General features: G+C 40.1%; 1 protein-coding gene across 1 annotated transcript in view; it reads right to left on the bottom strand.

The window, feature by feature from the left end:
• The window catches only part of RARS2 (arginyl-tRNA synthetase 2, mitochondrial), a 41,353-nt gene that overhangs the window by 8,568 nt on the left and 12,644 nt on the right, over positions 1-20,141 (bottom strand). The window contains exons 8-14 of the mRNA XM_009281948.2: positions 18,085-18,161; positions 14,579-14,734; positions 12,561-12,667; positions 11,847-11,942; positions 9,301-9,361; positions 4,998-5,074; positions 3,548-3,672 (exon numbers count right to left, since the gene is read on the bottom strand). Coding sequence (XP_009280223.1) covers positions 3,548-3,672; positions 4,998-5,074; positions 9,301-9,361; positions 11,847-11,942; positions 12,561-12,667; positions 14,579-14,734; positions 18,085-18,161 — 699 coding nt within the window. The remainder of the gene's footprint in view (positions 1-3,547; positions 3,673-4,997; positions 5,075-9,300; positions 9,362-11,846; positions 11,943-12,560; positions 12,668-14,578; positions 14,735-18,084; positions 18,162-20,141) is intronic.

Below are 20,141 nucleotides of genomic sequence, written 5' to 3'. Positions count from 1 at the left end.
TCCAGCCAGTTTTTGACCCAGCGCAGAGTCCACCTGTCTAAGCCGTGAGCCGCCAGCTTCTCTAGGAGAATGCTGTGGGAGACAGTGTCAAAGGCCTTGCTGAAGTCCAGGTAGACCACATCCACAGCCTTTCCCTCATCCACTAGGCGGGTCACCTGGTCATAGAAGGAGATCAGGTTGGTCAAGCAGCTCCCTTTACAGAATGAAAGACTGCGATAACAACATCTCCCCAGAGCCTTCTCTTCTCCAGGCTGAATAACCCCAACTCTCTCAGCCTTTCTTCATGGGAGAGGTGTTCCAGCCCTCTGAGCATTTTTGTGGCCCTCCTCTGGACCCGTTCTAACAGGTCCATGTCTTTCTTGTACTGGGGACCCCAGAGCTGGATGCAGCACTCCAGGTGGGGTCTCACGAAAGCAGAGCAAAGGGGCAGAATCACGTGCCTTGACTTGCTGGCCTCACTTCTTTTAATGCAGCCCAGGATACAATTGGCTTTCAGGGCTGCAAGTGCACATCGCCAGCTCATGTCCAATTTTTCATCCACCGGTACCCCCAAGTCCCTCTCTGGAGGGCTGCTCTCAATCCATTCATCCCCCCAACTGTACTGATACCAGTGATTGCCTTGACCCAGGTGCTGGACCTTGCACTTGGCCTTGTTGAACTTCATGAACTTCGCACAGGCCTACTCCTAAGCCTGTCCCAGGTCCCTCCAGATGGCATCCCGTTCCTCAAGGTGTTGACCACACCACTCAGCTTGGTGTCATCTGCAAACTTCCTGAGGGTGCACTCAGTCCCACTGTCTATGTCATTGAGGAAGATACTAAATAGTATTGGTCCCAGTATGGACCCTTGAGGGACACCACCTGCTACTGGTTTCCACCTTGGACACTGAACCACTGACATATAACTCTTTGGACATGTCCATCCAGCCAATTCCTTATCCATCTAACAGTCCATCCGCTAAATCAGTATCTCTCCGATTTAGAGGTAAGAATGTTGTGGGGGACCGTATCAAAGGTCTTACAGAAGTCCACTTAGATGACATCTATAGCTCTTCACTTGTCCACTGATGCAGTCACTCCATCACAGAAGGCCACTAGATTAGTCAGGCACAATTTGCCCTTCCCCCTGGGTAGACATAACAAGAACCTCTCCAAAGCTCCTCTAACTAAACAGACTGAACTTAAGTCTATCATTACAAAATGTAAGTAATCTGGAAGAGTCTGAGAGAGAATGTCCTCACAACAGCTGCAGGGACATGTCTGCAAAGCTACTTCCAGCTTTTTCACAATTCAAATGATATTCTTCAGCAGATAAGCAGCATGCTGTTGTGTACAGAAATTCACCGAAGGACCTGTTTCATTCCCTGTCTCACAGGGAAGTTCACAGGGCCAAGCTGGTGCTCCAGTTCACCAGAAGTACAGTAAACTTGCCTACATAACAGCACTTTAGATGCTGGATCTTCTGGGAAATCAATTACTTGTGTTTGGACCCACAACCGTGCATAGTAAAAAGGTGATACTTTTGACATACATAACAGTTTCTATTTTTAAACTCAGATCACAGTGCGCTCTACCAGGGTCTCCTCTTCCTGTTTGTCTCTACTGGAGAAAAAGGAGGATTCTTATCATAGTCTCTTCCAAGGCAAATCTGTTCCACTTTAGCAAGGGCCAAGTACATGTTTTTATTGTGGCATATGTAATCTATTAAATTTGCAGAGTTCAGCTTACAATTCCCTGTCCCAGCTGATTTCCCACTAACAGCAGAATATGGAGAATTCAGACGTTCTCTTAAGGCACCACTTAAGCTGAAACAGTTTTGCAGTACAGTTTTAGTACACTTAAATTTCTGTCTTTTGCTTTGCTATTTCTTCGTTGTCAGGTCAGCAAAACCAACTGAGACAACTTTGAGTAGTTTGCACTACTCATACCTTTGCTATTTACAAAATTCAGAAAGGATTAAGCTTGAAAAGTGTGGGGATAGTTCATAGCCCCAAGAGGTCTCAGACTGGCTATTCATTCACAAAGACAAGTATGTTTAGATTACATTATTACATTTCACAACTGAGATTTGTTTCAAAACAGAACAACTGTCTCAGAATTCAGGCATTTGTTTAGATGCTTGATGAGACACAGACAAAGCTATCTAAGAGAAAGTAAAGCGCCAAAGGAAATAACAGGCATTATAGAGAGGATTTACGTGGACTGCAGGATTCATTGAGATGAGTAGAAAGAAAAAGGATGCCAATAATGGAAACTTAAATAGCAGAACTGTGTAGAGTTAACAGCAAAGAAAGAGTTTATACAAAGGTATTTAACTAACCAGCTCCAGCTCCACACAGGCATGATTTTTAAAGCTAGCACTGGCTGTTAGATGCCCAGCTCCCAAAATCTTTTCAATGACAGTGAGGCATTTTGATGCCACACACAAGTTCGTGATATCTTCCACTGTGTATCCAAACACTTTTCAAACATTGAAGACATTGCTATAAGTCAGGGATTTAAGATTTCTAATTTAAGAACGGGGAAGTATGGCAGGAATTCAAATATAAGGGGGAAAATTTCTACAAGCACAGGTAGGATTTAGGATCTAACGGATAAGCTCTGGGGAATGCTGCAGTGACATCTGAACACATTACTTCTTTTAGCTGTTCTTCTGCCTACTGCTTGTGCAATGGAACATGGGTCCGTACCTCTGCCATGTCAGTGCAGACCAGCATAAAAATAAGTTTGCTTTGCACTCAGCTGTGATACTGACCTTTAAACTGAAGCTCTAAGCTCCATTCCTCTCTGCCGTAAAACTGGTTTGAATCAAGGGTCACCCTTCTATCATTCTGCCTGCCCCCCTTTCTCCTTGTCCACTCTACAAGCAAAATTATCTGGATTAAAAAAGGTGAGGAGGCAGAGCAAGGAAGATGCACACTACTTAACCTGATCAGTTCATTGATTCAGTTCAGCACCTAACTCCAGAAAGCACAAGAGGGGGCAGCATTTCACTGGGAACTGCTTGAGTCTTCGCCGCGTCAAGAGGAAAACGCTCTAGAGCCACAGCCCGAGGTGCAGGCAAACATCCTCTTCAGCAGATTCTGCTGCAGAGCAGTGACCTCCTGGGGACTCTGGAAACAGTCATGAGGCTGGGAGGATGACAAGGCAGTAGCTGCAGACAAGCTACAGTCAATCTTGCCAGAGAAAACTGTCAGAGCTACAAATACTTTGGATGAAATCTGACTGTTCCCTAAACTCCAGCCCCAACCCCACTATTGACTAGTTTGTCCCTCCAGAAAAAAGCAGGTACTTCCTTCCCAGTGCAAAAGCACAATGAAATAATTTCACTGAATGTTAAAATTTGCAAATCTGTAGTTCAGGGAAGTTCACAGAGTTGCAAAGGATTATTTTAACCCTTTATATTATGGGAGATACAAAAGGTGCACAGATCAGGGCATATCACTATGATTAGTCTAATGCAGTGAAAAGTGAAGGGTAGAAAAGACAACACGTTTTTGATCAACACAGAACATCAAAAGAAATTAATAAGACCTGAAATAGCTAACTTTTTGCGGAAGCCATGTTTTGTAACATCCTTGAGCGAACTTCATTTAAAACATCTTCCAGAAAAATTACTTCTCCTCTCCGAGTCTTCATCCCTTGAACTAGACCAAAAGACACATGCTGGCACCTGTGTTGAAAAGCAGCAGGACCTAAAATTACATTTTAATCAAGAGAAATGTTTGCAGTGTTTGTTCAGAGCTGGATTCTTACCAGGAAACAGCAATAACAGCTGAATAAATAGCGCTCCAACCTGGGAAGCTTGGTGATATCATCAGTAACTCTCATTTCAGCAACCAAAGCTCCATACTTATTATATAATGGGAAAATTATGATCAGAATTATGATAACCTGGTCATTTGCGTGCTCTTGGGAACCTCTCTTGCTACTAGCTTTAGTACAGAGCACTCAATGCAATAAATTGCAATAAATTGAGGAGAGGCAGGATGTAGACAGATCAAATTACTGTGGCAACACAGATCTGTTAATAACATTAGAAAGGGAGTCATAATAATTCTATTGTGGCCACATTAAACTAAAAGTGTAATTAATCATTGCCAATAATAAAACATTCATTGCTTCTGCTCGCAATAATCCCAAGCATTATTCTGGATCCATAACCTAAGGTAATTTTAGTGCAACTTTAAGCACTGTGAAAGGAGGCAGACTAATATTCCTGAAGGCTAAAATCCTATATTTAACCACAAAAGACATGCAGTCTGTCAGAGAGGAATATGATTTAGTCTGCAGATCCATTATTGACCTTTGCTCAGACTGCTAACAAGATTGGTAATTACAGTGAGTAACAGTGGGGATACATTTCCCTGCAATAGACATTTCAAGCCTGAAGCATGATTCAAACTCAGATTCAACTCTCTGCTAAAATATCATACTTCAAGAAGTAATCGTTTAATATGTGATCACACAATATCCCAGAAGCTATGCCATAAAGTCTCCGAAAGATTGTTTCCCTTTTTCCCATTTTTACATCAAGCAGTTATGAAAGACCTGTTAAATAAGAGACAGGGCTGTTTTTCACATCCTGAACACATGGCGATGCCTCCCTTCACAAATAAGGCAGACCAGCAGGAGCAGACATATAGAGTGAAAAGGTTGGTGCCGAGGACCTGAGGCCCATACTGCACACAATTCCGAGGGTTTTGTTTTTCTTATTTTTTCCTCCTTATTGGACTAGCATTAGTTGGGTCCTACAGGCCAAATGTCTGCTTGCACTCTGGAGTTCATTAGTTGCACACCAGCAGCACATCTTGTAGCTTAGTTTCATCCAAAATGCCCACATGATGTGCTACAGCGTGGTGGCAGGTGGATGCAATCAGGAGAGTCTCTTCAAAAGAGCACTCCACTAAAATTCCAATGTACATATTACTCATTCTTTTTAAAAAAAAAAACAACCCAAAGAAAAAAGGTATATAATTAAGATCCGTAAATACATACCTTTCTGCCCAGTCATAACCCATGAGCTTCAGTATTTGGAACAAATGTTGAAAGTGATTACTTTGACTTTTATCTGTCTAAGGAACAGAATTGGCGCATATTAGAAAACACTCCAAGTTTGATAAGGATTAGCTTTTAACACACAAACACACAACACCACAGATACTGTGCCAGTAAGTCACTGCAAGCAGAATTAAGACCTACGAAGACAGGCAAGACTTGAAAAATGTAACAGCTGTAATCTATGGCAATGGGATTTTGCATCGTGTCCGAAAAAGTAATCTACCTTTTCAAAAATGATTATTCCTAGGTAACGAAGGCAAAGCCATGAACTGAAATGAAACCTTGATGTTCTTTAGTTTCACATAATCTGTGAGCTATCCATCAAACAAAATGCCTCCATTTTCACTTTAGAACATTGCTGCTCTTGTTATATTCCCATGTTTTATATCACCGAACTTTAAGATTCCTTTGGCTTAGAAACAGAATACCTCTTTAAGCTCTCTGTCTCCAGAACCCACTAGTTTCTTTTGTCTCCAGCATGATTTGTGGAGCTCTACATCATAAGTCAGGTGCATAATTAAAAAAATTATGATCATAATCAAAATAATCAAAATAATGATCATATTTTCATATTAATGATGCATCTTGTGCTCTCTTCCACTTCCAATTACTCTCTCCTATGACTTAAGGCAGTTTCTGATGGAAGTTTCTTTACATCTAACAATGATCTTCGTTTGCGTTCCTAGCTACAGCTGTTGCTATGAGAGTTCACTTTCCTACCTAGTTGGTTTGACTACATCACTGAAAGACTCCTTTATCCCGCCTTAAAAAACACTGCAGTGATAACCAAATAACCACTATTTCCTTACTTGTTTGGTGTTCCAAGACAGGGAGTGAGCAGTGAGTGAAGTGCTTATCTGTGTTTTTTTCCCTCAACTCTACCATTGTATCAAGCCTCAAGCACCTGCCTCCTCTTTCACAGCTCCTCATAAACTGCTCCCGCTCCTATGCATCACCTCTCTGTGCCGATTCACAAACAAGGCTGATAAATGGACAGCAGTGGTCATCATTTCAAACAAGGCCTTCCAAGCTCTTTTCCACGCACCTTAGATAAGAGAGAAGCTCTGTACCTGTAACAGAGCCAGATCTCTCTCACTAAAAGATCTCACAATAAACTTTAGATAACAAATAAATAAAGTTTAGATTAAGGCCAGCTCACTGTTCTGACCAATGCTACCTCGCTGTTTCCTCTGCTTCCCTCTAGGCCTGAATTCATCTCTATTCCCCTGTTTTACAAGAGATTATACATTCTGTGACGGAAACTGGTTTTGTTTTGTGTGCACAACAGCATGTCCCTCACCACCTGGACCACAATCACAGCATTTAAAAGCCTCTTTGAAGGACTGCAGTCTTTTGTGGGTAGATATTGTGACAGGTCATGACAATACTCACTGACAAAAGACTCCAATCCTTCTGAACTTAATTGCTTCCTCAGACTGTTCACAGATCAGAATTTTCAGCTAAAACTAAACTAAAAGCTGACTTAAGTTTGTAATTAGTCGTCTAGACCAATGTATATAGAAATAGCATATAGAAGAATATTTAAAATCATTAACAGAAAATAATCTAATAATAATCTAATAGCTTTTTTTAATAATCCTTTAAACTCCCATGGAAATAAGAACATGAAAAGAGAGGCCACGATAAGAATACCTGTCAGGCAGTACCAGCTGAACTCCAGGTTTCAGCTGGCCACCTGAAAACTAAGCATCAACTCCCGTGTTTTTGGGATGCTGTGCGATACTCCAAGAAGCATAACAATGAGTGTTTATTATGCTTGAACAATCCACATAATTAAAATTGCATGAAAACCAAATTTGTTAAGAAGGGTGGAAATAAATACTAGGAGTACCACACAACTTCATCTCTGCCTAAAAGTAATACTCAAAACATGGATGTGTAAGTAGGTTAAAAAAGATGAACCTGCAGACACTACCATTTCATAAAACTACTTTTTTTCATAGCTTCATAGCATGGCAAAAATAACACAAATGCTCAAAAAGAAGATTCGTATTATGAAGAATGGCAGTTTTTTTCCTTACAGGCCCCAAAATTACACATGTCCAAATGTAGTCTAAGTGGTTAGCTTTAAGGGAGAAGTTTGCAGTCTGACAGTGTGGTTTATATTTAATTCTTCGTAACACATAGAAGTGTTTTCATCTCCTGTTTTGAATGCAACATTCAATGGAATCTTAGCACCTCTTTAATAATACGTCACACATTTTTAAGTGTTTTGAATATTTTGCTCATATCACTGCATTTTTATGAAATAAGTAGGATTTTTAAAAATATAAATTGGTGAATGCACTGATTTACAGCATTACAACTAATAAACCAATTTAATGTTCTTTTAAACAAGTTATCTGATGAAAATAAGATGATCTTACAAAATAAGACTCAAGAGCTTCTAAATAATTTTCTTGTAACAAGATCAGGACTCTGAAATACATTTGTATTTAATTATTAGAGACTAAAATCATCAGTGTTCTCACTTAAACCCATGAAGTCCTCCCACCTCTGCTAACACTGAGTAAAGTCCTACCCCACTGCAAAGCACTGCCACAAAACAGCAGCAAAACTCAGCAAGGCTGGCAGTTCGCTCATCAGGCTATCTGTCCCACAAACTCTCTTCACAGTTCATGTTATTGCCCTCTCATTTTATAACCCAATTTCTCAGCCCTCAAAAAGTCAGAAGTGATAGAAATACTAACCGTGTTATCCAAAAACTATGCAACCTTAGCAAGGTTGAGAGAACAGGACTAGACAGGCTAATCTGTCATTTCCAACTCGAATGGGACATTGATTATAACAGTCACATCGGTCACACCGCAGTCCGGTTTTGCTGCCTATCTGTTTGGACTATGAGTAGATCAAAGAGGCCCAGGCAAGAAAGTGAGCAGTTACTGGAGTTCAGCTATGAGCAGCCACTCAGCTCAAGACTATATACTTGCTCACTCCATTAGCTTAACATTCAGAACCTATCCTAATTTGTGCAAAATACCCACCCAGTTATTTTCTTTCTTTCTAATTGTTCTTTCTCCCTTGGTCCCTACTACCTCATGGTATAAAAAAATACAAATAATTACCTACCCGCACAAACTAGGCAGGAAGCTACCTTAACTCCTAATGCATTGCACTTTCACAGCCACACTGCTCTTTGATGCCAGTGAATCTACTATCTTCCTGTCAGTAGAGGTAACCTCCCCCCAGAATCACAACAAAAAAATCCCTGTCCTATGACCACCTCTGGGAATGACAAGTTAGTGGAAACTTCCTGAAGACAGAAAATAAAAGGAAGAATGTGACTTAACTAAAAGTCACACTTTAAACTATCTGGGTATTTAATTTTATGTTTACTGATCTCTCTCCCTCCCCTGAATCATGGTATTTGTAACATTATATTGGCTTTTGAGAGAGTCGCACCAGAGAAGATTTATTGGCGTTAACCAAACACATCACAAAGAACATGCCAGAAACCTGCAGTTTTTTTCCACGGGTCATTAATTGACGTCACATAATAGAACATGGTTTTAAAAATGTTTTTTTCTAAATCTGGGAACAAGAAAATTTAAAAGCATCATGGGATATGTCCTTGGTAATACTAAAGCAAAAAAAGGTTTCACACAAATGAGGAGATAATCCTGCTATTCATTACTGATACTGCTGGAAATGTTGAAGAGCAAAATAATCGAACCAAGAAACATAAAAATATTCCCCGTCTACAACTGCTCCAGATTGATTAAGCAGTACTTTATGTGCGATTTCTACGTCATGAAACCGAGGCACTGTTCAAAGCCATAAAAATTTACATTTCAGATAAGATATCAGGACTTTAGAGGAGACTTAGATTCATTTTAGAACATTAATTTCTAAATTTCTAAATTAACATTTTACAACCCCTTATAACACTAACAGCCTTTTCTGACTTGTTTAAATATTAATTACAACATTTATATAGAAAATACAATGTCAATTGAGTACAAGTCCCTTTAAAATGAATTGCAATGAATTTTTAAAACAGAGAGTAACTCCAGAGCTGATTTTTCAACTGTTCTGTGGGTCATGAACTGAAACAGAACCAAGAAACACTGCCACATTGAGACACAGTTGCTGGGCAGTAAGGCCGTCTATTCTACTGCCAAGAATACCATGTGCCAAAGTCATATTGGGAGCAAGAGGCCCCCTGGATTATTGGTGAAAGTCGAGCTCAAAAGTGTTTGGTGAATCTAGAATTACTTACCACATAAATCATAGTATCCCAGCTATGCTTATTCATTCGGTCTATAGCAGCAGCAAGATCTCTGAAAGAGATAATGAGAAACTATTTGGACTTTCACTCAAACATACCTCATTATTTGCCTCTTGGGAAAATAATCTCCTCCTATGGAAGAAAGAGGACTGCCAGATTAGGGGGATCCATGTATGCCTTACACAAAAAAGACGACATGTATACTTTGTTCATGACGTGTTTGAAATGTTTTTTTTAAGCCACCAGTTATGAAAATTACTGAGGAAACAGTTCTTATGCACAGAGTAAATCTGGTCTCTGCCTCCCGGGAAAATCAATCAACTGGGAGACTTGAGAGAAACAACCCTCTCCTGGAAAACTAACCCAGTGCTCACCGTTAGATTATACGATAAAAAGCTCATGTTCACACACACAAAGTAGTACAGAGAAACAACTTGCTCGAGCCCCTCCCAGGGTTGTCACAGGAGAGCCATCAGCCCCATATCCCACTCTGAAACCCACCTCAGGGATCACCAGGAGCAGCTCTCTGGACCACCTTCTGACTGAGGGAGGTTACTGCCTAAGGGACATGGGATGCAAGGGAAAAGCATTTTGCAATTGCACAAGACTTATTATGGGATGCTTAGGGGAGGAACCAAAGATGGGAAAAGAGAGGGAGATGATAAAAGGGGCAGGTGCCTTGTAAACCGATTGCTGGTTAGTATGTTTGTCTGGTTGTGCCCTGCACCTGATCAGCACAGTCTCTCCTGTCTTCGCATTAAACTCCATTTCAAACTTTTCCTGGGTGAGGGTGTCTCTCTTCTGTGTGCATGTGTGTTTGGAGGTCTAAGTATCAGCAACTGGAGTTGGGGACTACAGGTCATATAGGCCACGCACCTGTGGTGCCAGCAAATGAAGGGACTGGAGCTAAGTGAAATTAAGTGATAGCAAGTGGAGTCTGACCATGGGTTACAAGGGCCAAGGAGTCTCTGCTGCCAACAACTGTAGTGTGGGCACACACATCCACATGTGATTGACAGCAAATATCAAGCTGAACTAGCCAGCAAGTAGGTGAAGTGCCCTGGGAGCCAGGTTAGTGTGTCTTCAAAGATGAGGCACCCAGAGGAGTCTGTACTGTTGGTATCAGGGGGTCCAGGCCAACTGTCGGAGAGACCATGGGGCCTGGGGGTTAATTGAGAAACCTGCCTGTGTATGTGTGTCTGTATGTAGGAGGCAACAAAGGAGAGTAAGGATCCAGGGCCAACCGCTGGATGGACCACATGTCTAAGCCCAGTTACCAGAGGGATCCACTGTGTCTGTACCAGCAACTGGAGTGGGGCTACAGGCCTTGGGGGCTCGCATGCCCTGGTGCCAGCAAGTGGGGAGACCTGGGGATCCAGGGGCCAGCTAATGGGCAGACTGAGTGTTGAAGCACAGCTGCTGGAGAGATCCACATTGTGTAGACACTCTCTATACATATAACACATATGTGTATTACTTATGTAGATAATACGCACACATACATACGTTATGTAGATAATATGCACACATACATACGTGTGTATATATATACACACACATACATACATGTGTATATATATACACACACATACATACATGTGTATATATATACACACACATACATACATGTGTATATATATACACACACATACATACATGTATATTGCTTCACACTATTAGACCTTCACCCTAATCAGCCAGAGGGGAACAAAATTAAGCTGTTCATGCTGTCTGAATGCTGAGTGGTTTTGTCTGTGTTGCCCTGTTTGGTTGGCTCACATATATGTATGTGTGTTTGTGTGCCTACTGGGAACAGCTGCTCAGCCTCGCTACCGGTGGGACCTGTGGGCATGGAGCTGTGGCAGCCTGGCCTCTATCTGGCTACAGGATTCAGCAGCTCCCTAATGTGCAGGATTGACTGCAGCATCTCTCTAATACCCTTGTCCTGAAAAGCTGTACACAGTTTACCCTGAGGGCTAGACATCTGATTTATTTACATTACTGGCACAAAGAAGCTGTTAAGGCTTCCATATTAAAATACCCAAGAGGAATTTTAGGATACTGATGAGAAGGCAGGAAAACAGTGATAAAATTGATGGTACAGTGCTGGTGGTCCACTGAGTCAATGAAGACATGGCTGAACAAGCCATTTTTTTCTGCATCGCACTGCCAATAAACATTTTAAGCAAAGGTCTTTCTAAAACCTTCATTATTTGGCAAGTGTTTATTAGATGAAGAGATCTCAGCTTTGTTTTCAAAGTCAGTAGCTGGAGCAAGTATTTTGATTTATGGAAAGAGGAGATTTACTAACAGACTGCTTCAGGGGAGGAAAAGTATTTAAAAGCAGTTGTTTTTCCTGAGTCATTTTCATCCCATCATAGTTACATCGCTAGTTCCAGTTACAATTACTCATTTGGCAAGGTGTTCCATCCCAGAAATAAAAAGCTTCAAAATCTGTACTATCAGTTACAAATGTAATCACATACAAAAGTTTACTGGCAAAATAAACGGCAAGAAACACAGATGGGCTTACTTGCCTTGTTATATAAAGTGATGTCCCATCACTACGCATGACGGTGGAAAACGATGAGAGGTCTTTCTTTTCTGAAAGATCCACAATTCCTGTCCCTTTTCTGTAAGTTGAGAGAAAACACTGAAGTAACTGCAAGCCAGATCCAAAATACAGGTAAAGTTCAGGTAAGATAGAGGTCAAAACCAAAATGAAAGCCTCTTGCCATAGAACCCCCGTCACTCTAGACAATCTCCTCCTTTTCTTTGAATGACTGTATCCTTTAAGTCTTTTTGAGGACTGTTCTTCCAAGTTTGTTGTCACCTCTGCTGATGCCAGGGAGCCACCTGCCCACATTCTGGTGCACTCCATGACTACAGCTTCTGTCCCAGTTCAGCCAGGCAGCACATCAAGGCAAGGATCTCGCCTAACTCTGCTCGTTAAATGGCACATGCAGCTACCAAACCAATTAACAGCCTAAAAGGCCATTAGGAATTGAACACTGTCATTGTACCTAATTTGTCACGGTCAGGCTTCTGTGCTAGCAACAAGAAAAGGCAAACTTAATTTTTAGCTGTGATCGTACAAATCCTGTTGGCCGCCTACTAGAACAGCTACCAAAACCATCTAAAGAAAACTCTTCCCTTTAGATGATGTACACACCTCACTCATCATATTCCACTTGAAATGCAACTGAGTTGTTAAGTAAACTACACCAATAGATTGAATAATGAGTTCATACTCTGTTTTCTGAAGGAGTCCTTTATCCTCCAATATCTTTAGAACTTCCTGGGACTTCTCTTGGTAAAATGATTCTCCAGAATATTCATCAAAGTGCACTCCTAGACGCTGAAAAGTTCCAAGAATATCAAAGAAGGGAAACATTGTTAGATTGAGGCTAAGCATTTCTTCAAATTAAGTCAGATGATAGGTCTGTGTCACAGGTCAAATAGAGTCCAAAGATAAATTTTATTCCAGGAAATGTCACTTCATTGTTCAAAGGAAAGGCTGTTTGGATTTTGATTTAATTGATTTCTGCATTAGAATTAATCTCCCTGAGTTTAATACAGTGTTGGATATAAAGTTCATGAGAAATTAGGAGTAAACTGGAGAGCAATTAGTACAAGAAATCTGAGGTTGCTGTGCTGGAGGCGAAACCAGTGGACTGCAGAGAAGTTACCTAGACTTGAAACCAATCCTATTTTAAACGGATGCTAAAAGAAATAAAAAAAAGCAGGAGCTGCTCACAAACACTGCTGAGCACACAGAAATCACCATTACTAGGAAGGCTGAGGGTACACCTAGGAGAGATAGGATGACCTTAACTGTCAAAACTGGGTGAAATGTAATAGTACAAAAGACAAGGTTTTTAACTGAGGGCAACAAAGCTGACAGTCCATCAGCTCGATACTTATTAGTTTGAAAAGGAATTGGGAGAGAAAGATCTAGCTGTACCAGTCATCATGTGATCAATGATGAGTGACCATCATGATGAAGCTGCATACACAGTCCAATACCCACTTACCCTAACAGGTCAACTTTCCACTAGAATTATCAAGGCCGTGTCTCACTTAGGAGATCTTAACTTAGAGTACTTCGCATGAATCCAGTTGTATGTTTCAGGGAAGAAATTAAAGCACAGCCAGGTTATCGGGATTATTGAGGAAGGGGCAGGCCACTTCTCTTTTAACTTTGCAATCAAGGATGAAAGAAGACATGACCAATTTCTACAAATACATCAAGAGAAAGGAGATGGAAAAGCACAATTTTAAGTAAAGAATAATACTAGAAGGAAGTGGTATAAAATGAGTCACAAATTCTCTGGAGCTGCGAGTTAGAAAAAAACGTCTAAGCCCATCAAAACTGGACACCCATTCCAGAATTTCATTGCAAGAATGTGGGAAAGAAAAACACTAGCTGGTTTTCAGACGGACTCTTGAGTAAGATTACGTAGTATTAATACCAAGAGACTGGATTCAGTGACAGAAGGCGTATCTCACTTCTGTTTCCCAAATTCATAAGACTCATTTTGTGGTCAGTGGCAAAAACATCTCCCACGAAACAGCAGACACAGGCTCCATTCTTGAGATTACAGTATGCAACAGATGGCTGTATATTAGCTCAACTCAACCTGCAGGTAACTTATGCACTGATTACTATTGTAAACTCCTGCTGCTATGATTACTTACACTCAATTTAACATGCAACATACACAGCTCTGCATTATAACATTAGATGAGAAGTGTGAAACAGAGTTATCTCCTAATAAAATTTATTACATGGAAACTGTTAAATTTAGTGGGTTGTTGCTGACTTCAAAGATAAAGCAAAACTGAGCCGTATTTATCTAACACTGATTTGCTTTGTTGCCTAGCACCATACTCCTAGTTTCAGGGCTTGTGAGAAGGGAGAATTAGTCAAAGGGTCAATTACATGGACTCCATTAAACAAAATGTATCTAGGCTGTCAGCAACTAAAGTGACGGTCTGCCTGGATGTTAAATCAACTACCATGCTTTTTCCAAACAGAATGGGGCATAACCTGGCTTATTTAGAAACATCTTCCCCACAACACTGTAAAGTTTACTAGAAAGGCAATGAATTGACAATATTACAGCAACCTCTGTTCCTAAGTCAGTTCACTGCTTGGCAGTCTCTTGGATGAAAAGGTGCTGTGCACTGTCAATTAGATTGATGGAGCAACAAATAGAAAAGAGATCATTTTACCAACAACACAGAAGCAGCAGTGGATGATTTGTACCTTATAAATTCGGATGTATTCCTCAATACTGAAGTCTCTAAATTGTTTCCAAAGTGACAATGGCTGCTCGTCATGTTCCTCCAGTTTTCTAAAGAAATCCTTAGCCAGCTTTTTTGTGTTTTCATCTTCTGCCGCTTTGTTAATCTGCACATACACCTAAAATATAATGGCACTGAAAATGTTGAAGAAGTATAATCCTCTCCTCCAATAAAAATAAGCAGAGCAAAGTTCTACAAGAACAATACAAATACATTTAAAGATTACATTTGTAATGTTAAAGTTTTAAAGCCACGTTAAAGGAACACATTTCCTATTTAAAGGATGAATGAGTAGTCCAAACTTCAATAGGAAAACGTGCAGCTTATCTTGAAACAAGACTACAGTCATAATTCCTTACTGCTGTCGCTATCATCCTCTTCATAACCTTGAAACAAACTGCAGCAGCAGAATATGGAAGAACTAATTTATGCATGAAAGGGAAACCATCACAGACTTTTAAACCAGAGACTTTTCTTCAGAGGACCACAAAGTTGGTAAGACTCGGATCTTTTACAAGCTCAAAACCCCCCAAAACCCCAGTTCTGATCCAAAAGCCACTTACTTATAGTACTATGCACCCATACCAATACATGCTGTCTCTCTGAGACTGAAGTCAAGCATACGAATGTCAACATCTGACTAGACACACACATAAGCACTGTCAGTTTGCTAAAAGCATTACAACTCTTATATTAGCCAACTTTACCTATGTACAACAAATTTGGCTCTCTAGCTTGGAAAAGAGTAGGCTGAGGGGTGACCTCATCGCAGTCTAACTTCCTCATTCCTCAAGAGGAGCAGCGGAGGGGGAGGTGCTGATCTCCTCTCTCTGGCAACCAGTGACAGGACACGAGGAAATAGAATCAAGCTGCGTCAGGGGAAGTTCAGATTGGACGTTAGGAGAAGGTTCTTCACTGAGAGAGTGGTCAGTCACTGGAACAGGCTCCCCAGGGAAGTGGTCATGGCACCAAGCCTATCAGAGTTCAAGGAGTGTCTGGATGATGCTCTTAGTCATATGGTTTAGTTTTAGGTAGTCCTGCAAGGAGCAGGGAGCTGGACTCGATGATCCTTATGGGTCCCTTCCAACTTGAGATATTCTATGATTCTATTCTATGATAACATATTCCTTTATATCCAAAGGCCAAATATTTGCCCAGACAACGATTCCTTGCTTTCCATACGTAGCATTTTGAAAGCCCATGGAAAAGTTTTTAAAAAGTAAAGTACTACATAAAAATAATTAAACTAAGTAGTGGTTACACTATGTATGTACACTGAAAAATTAAACGCTGTTTAACTTTTAAATCTTTATAAGGGAGTTTTAATCCCCAAATCATTGTGATCTTGATAAAAAATAAATAATTATAAAAACTTCACTCCTGCAATGTTCAGACAAGGAGTTTGCCAACAACACCTTGCTCAAATGGGTTCCGCCTATTAAAAAAAAAAAAACTTCCACAGCAGAACTCTCGAACTTTTCCCCTTCCTTTTATGTCCCAAGATTTTTAGAGATTTTAACAGGCAGTACTGCTGACAAACTTCAAAGATTAATGTTTGCTTAGTTCTGCCACAAAAAAGAAATTTGAAGTAGAGGGAAAATTCAACCCTTTCCAAGAACAATGTTCCCCCTCCCCCATCAGTAGCTTCACACATCCCACTCCACCAATCTTTGATGTTATAAAGCAAAAATAATGCAGAAGGCATATTTGCATTTGATTCTTGACCAAAATGGAGAGTGCAAAGAGGTTTAGAAAGGTACATTTGTCTATACATTTATTTATATAGAAATTGTGCTATGGAAATTTTCTTTTTAAATGAACTATAGGAAAGATTAGTTTTGCACAACAGCAGAAAAAACACCACTTTGAAACACGTCTCAGTTTTTGATATAAACCAGGAATACAGCTGAACAAACAGTTAAAAATTAGATATATTTGAGAAACTAATTTGGTCTCAAACAACTACTGTTTTAGAACCTTTTGCAGCTTGACTGAATACTGTTCTCTACACTTGAAGGTAATTTTTTTTAAGGTCATAAAGCCTACATGCTACTGCAATAGATGGTATTTCAAAGCTTTAGTGCAAAATTCAAGTATTCGAAACTTAAATCCTAAGAATGGACTGAAATTATAAATAAAATTAAATAATATGCAGCAATGCACAACCACAAGAATATGACTACTTCTTGTCATCTCTTTAAATCAGTCCTACAGCTCTAAAACACCTCCATGTTGAGAACGTATCAATTTTATTGAGCAGGCCTCAAGGATGAGGGAACAAGCAAACAAAATTTATCTATGTCAAAGAAGCTGGCAAACTCAGAAGGAGCTACTCTGCCACATAAACAATCTGCCTAATATGTATTCAGCTGTAGAGTACCCAAATATTCAAACAGTTTATTCCTTTGCCAGTAAACAGATTTATGCGAAAGTTATCCTGTGGCATACTGTCCGAACACCGGCATTAGCAATAGTTCCCATATCCAGCTCAGAGGGTGAAGCACAGCTCAGCTTTGTAATAAGAGGACACTTGACAGTGCCACACAAGAACCCTGACAAAGCCCCATTAACACGCGAGATCTTTCTTTTTAAAGGATGAGGGCTTGAACATTAGCCATTCAGAAAATTTTGTCCACCTATCCTTATGGTTGTCAGATTTGTGCGGTAAGTACATAAGTCACTTTCCCTCACGTATCGCATGCGTGTTACACCCAGCACAGCTGTCAACCAAAGATCACTTACAAGTATCAAAAGATTGATGAAAACCTTTTTTTGCTCATTGCATTGTATGAAAAAAAGAGTGACATAGGAACTGATAAAGAGGAAGAAATAAATACTAACTCAGATCATATTAGGCATATTTGAATGAAGCAAACGACCGTATTAGTCCTGTAATAAGTCCTCCTTACCTATCTATGCTAAGGCTCCATATTAGATACAAAACACTTTAAAGATCCTTTTCCCCAACCATAGTGAATCGTGTATTGAGCAATATAAATTAAATATTACTTATTCTAAAAATACTACCAACAAGAGGATTTTTACACCATACATGCCACTTCTTTTCACAACTTTGGTAATCAACATACTACAGTATTAGATGCGAGACACCATTTCCACTGCAGTTACTACAGTGAGCTCAGTGGTCACCTATGCCCAGTTAAGATAGTTGGGATCGGTCAAGCCGGCTGTGGTGGTAGCAGCAATCAATGCAACCTAAGTATCCATATGATTACCTCCCTTATGGGACATATTTTTCAGCCTAATGAAACCTGTTTCTGCTGCCATTGCCTAGCGAAAACTGTCTTTGCCGCCGTGGCCCAAGCTAGCACTGGTCCTTCAAGCAAGGTAGTTTAAATCCAACATGAGTCTCATCGTGACCCTGCGGACATACCATTCTGTACAAAATTGACAGCTACTTAAATGGACTGTCCTCTGAAGTCCCTAGTTGATCTTCTGCGAACTTACCTCAAAAAGGTGTTGTAAAGGACTGGATTTTAGCTTGTCTTTGTTGCCAAAGCATTGGAAACCAACAGCCAATAAGCCTTGAATAACAATTAAATACAGAGTTAGACAACAGCCCAGACTATATTCTTTTGTTGATTAAGTTGTTTTCATAAGCAAGTCTAGTGTTAACATTGTATGTAATAAAAGAAATGCCTTACATTTTTAAACAATATAATGGTGTATGCTACAAAAACAAGCCAAAAGCATAACCTATTATTCCACTGCATGAAAAAAATCAAAACTATAATAGCTAGAAACTAGTAAGAAATATTATGTTGATTTTTCAATTCCTCATAAATGGAATTTGTGTTTCTGGACTTGAAGAGAAAATTATCTTTTACACAGCAACCAGCTGTAACCGAGAAGCCACACAGTGGAAACTGTCCAGCAACAGAACATGCTCGAAACTCCTTGTTTTGCTTCCTCCCGTAACAGTATTATCATTTCAAGGACAATAGAAGCTGGGACACAATATGGTATTCCACATACCACTCATGTATTATTTCCAAGGGAACTTTTGCTGCATGCTGAGAATATGCAGCTTTTTTCACATATCCGACTTGGCTTCTGCACTTTCCGAAAGCCATCTGAAAGGGCAACAGCCAGATCCCAATCCTATTGTCTAAATCAGAAGAGCCCATTAACTCATTCAGTAATCTAGCAATATTAACTCTGAAGCCTCTTAGATTTTCTGAGGCTGCCTTTAAGGCCATCTCATTCCTCTGAGCTGACAAGGACTAGGACTGATGTGAAGACAGCATCTGAGGAATAGGTATGCAGGTATCCCTTTGAAAAGCCCTCTGCAACTAAACAAAGAGCACTCTCTCAAGAACTTCCCTCTTGGAAACACTGAGTGCGATAGAAGCCGTAGCAGATTTAGGTAAGAAAAACAGGTTAGGGTTTAGGAAATAAAATGAGTCTAATCCAATTGAAAGGGAGTTTCTTCAAGGGCAGCTTGTTTTATGAGCAATCAGAGCTTGATTTCCTAATGATCTCTCCTAGATATTAGTGTACCTACACATTCCACTTTTCAATGCTGGCTTCATACTCCAACCCCCGGCAAGAGTGCCAGTTTTTATTCAACCCAAACGTATCCTTCCACACGTTTCTCTCTTCCCATAACTATCCCCAGCCCTTGTTATACTCATCAATTATTGGCCAAACGCAGCATGTGTTGGGACTGATTCTGACTTAGATGTGCTGACTGGTTAGCCGGCAGGCTAAACACAGAAGTTAACTTTCTCTCCCAGAGGGCACTACATTGTATTTCTATCCCTACTCAGCTGCCAACTGTCACAATACCAAAAGACATTTGTTCTCTTGGAAACATTTTTCTTTGTCAGATCTGGCTGAAGTTGGCCAATGGGTTCAAAATTTATTAGGAGCAGAGTGACAGGAAGACAGATGGACAGACAGTGTGACTGCATAAGCTTTGTTACCTTAAGAAACCTGCCCCAAAACTGCCTAGAGGTTGAGGACTTCTCTGCATGTTTCAGCAAAATATGTTTTCAATTATTATGTTTTAAAGCTTCTGACAACAGCAGTTGTAAAAGAAATGCTGACAGATTGTTAATTATAGCACTGCTTCTCAGAAAGGACCATTACAATAATATTCCTATGCTATAATTTTGTGAAGCATGACTATATTAGTTGTTATAAAACCTGTCATATATTTGAGCTGAGCCAGCCCAGACAAAGAGGGGAGCACCCATTTGGAAAGAAACAGTTGGAACTACTAGGTCAAAAGCATGATTCTAACAGTAGTGTGCTGGACAACAGGTACACATGTAAGTAAGAGGCATTGTGATCTTTATACCTTCAGGAAACTTTGTATTAAAATACATAAAATTCCTGATATTCAGACTTAGGAGTACAATTTAGTATCTTCAAAGACAGAGTGAATGAGGTCAGCTGAGAAGCCCTTTAACCACACTGCATTTCATGCTTAATTGTCATTGCCACATTCATTATACAATAGCATAGTGATAAAATTTTGTCTAAGGGGCAAAAATGAATGA

This window comes from Aptenodytes forsteri, unplaced genomic scaffold (assembly GCF_000699145.1).
Source record: "Aptenodytes forsteri isolate BGI_AS27 unplaced genomic scaffold, ASM69914v1 Scaffold20, whole genome shotgun sequence".
Classification (NCBI taxonomy): Eukaryota; Metazoa; Chordata; class Aves; order Sphenisciformes; family Spheniscidae; genus Aptenodytes; species Aptenodytes forsteri.
Note: the sequence above shows the minus strand (reverse complement) of the source record. Positions and strands in the feature narration are given on the sequence as shown.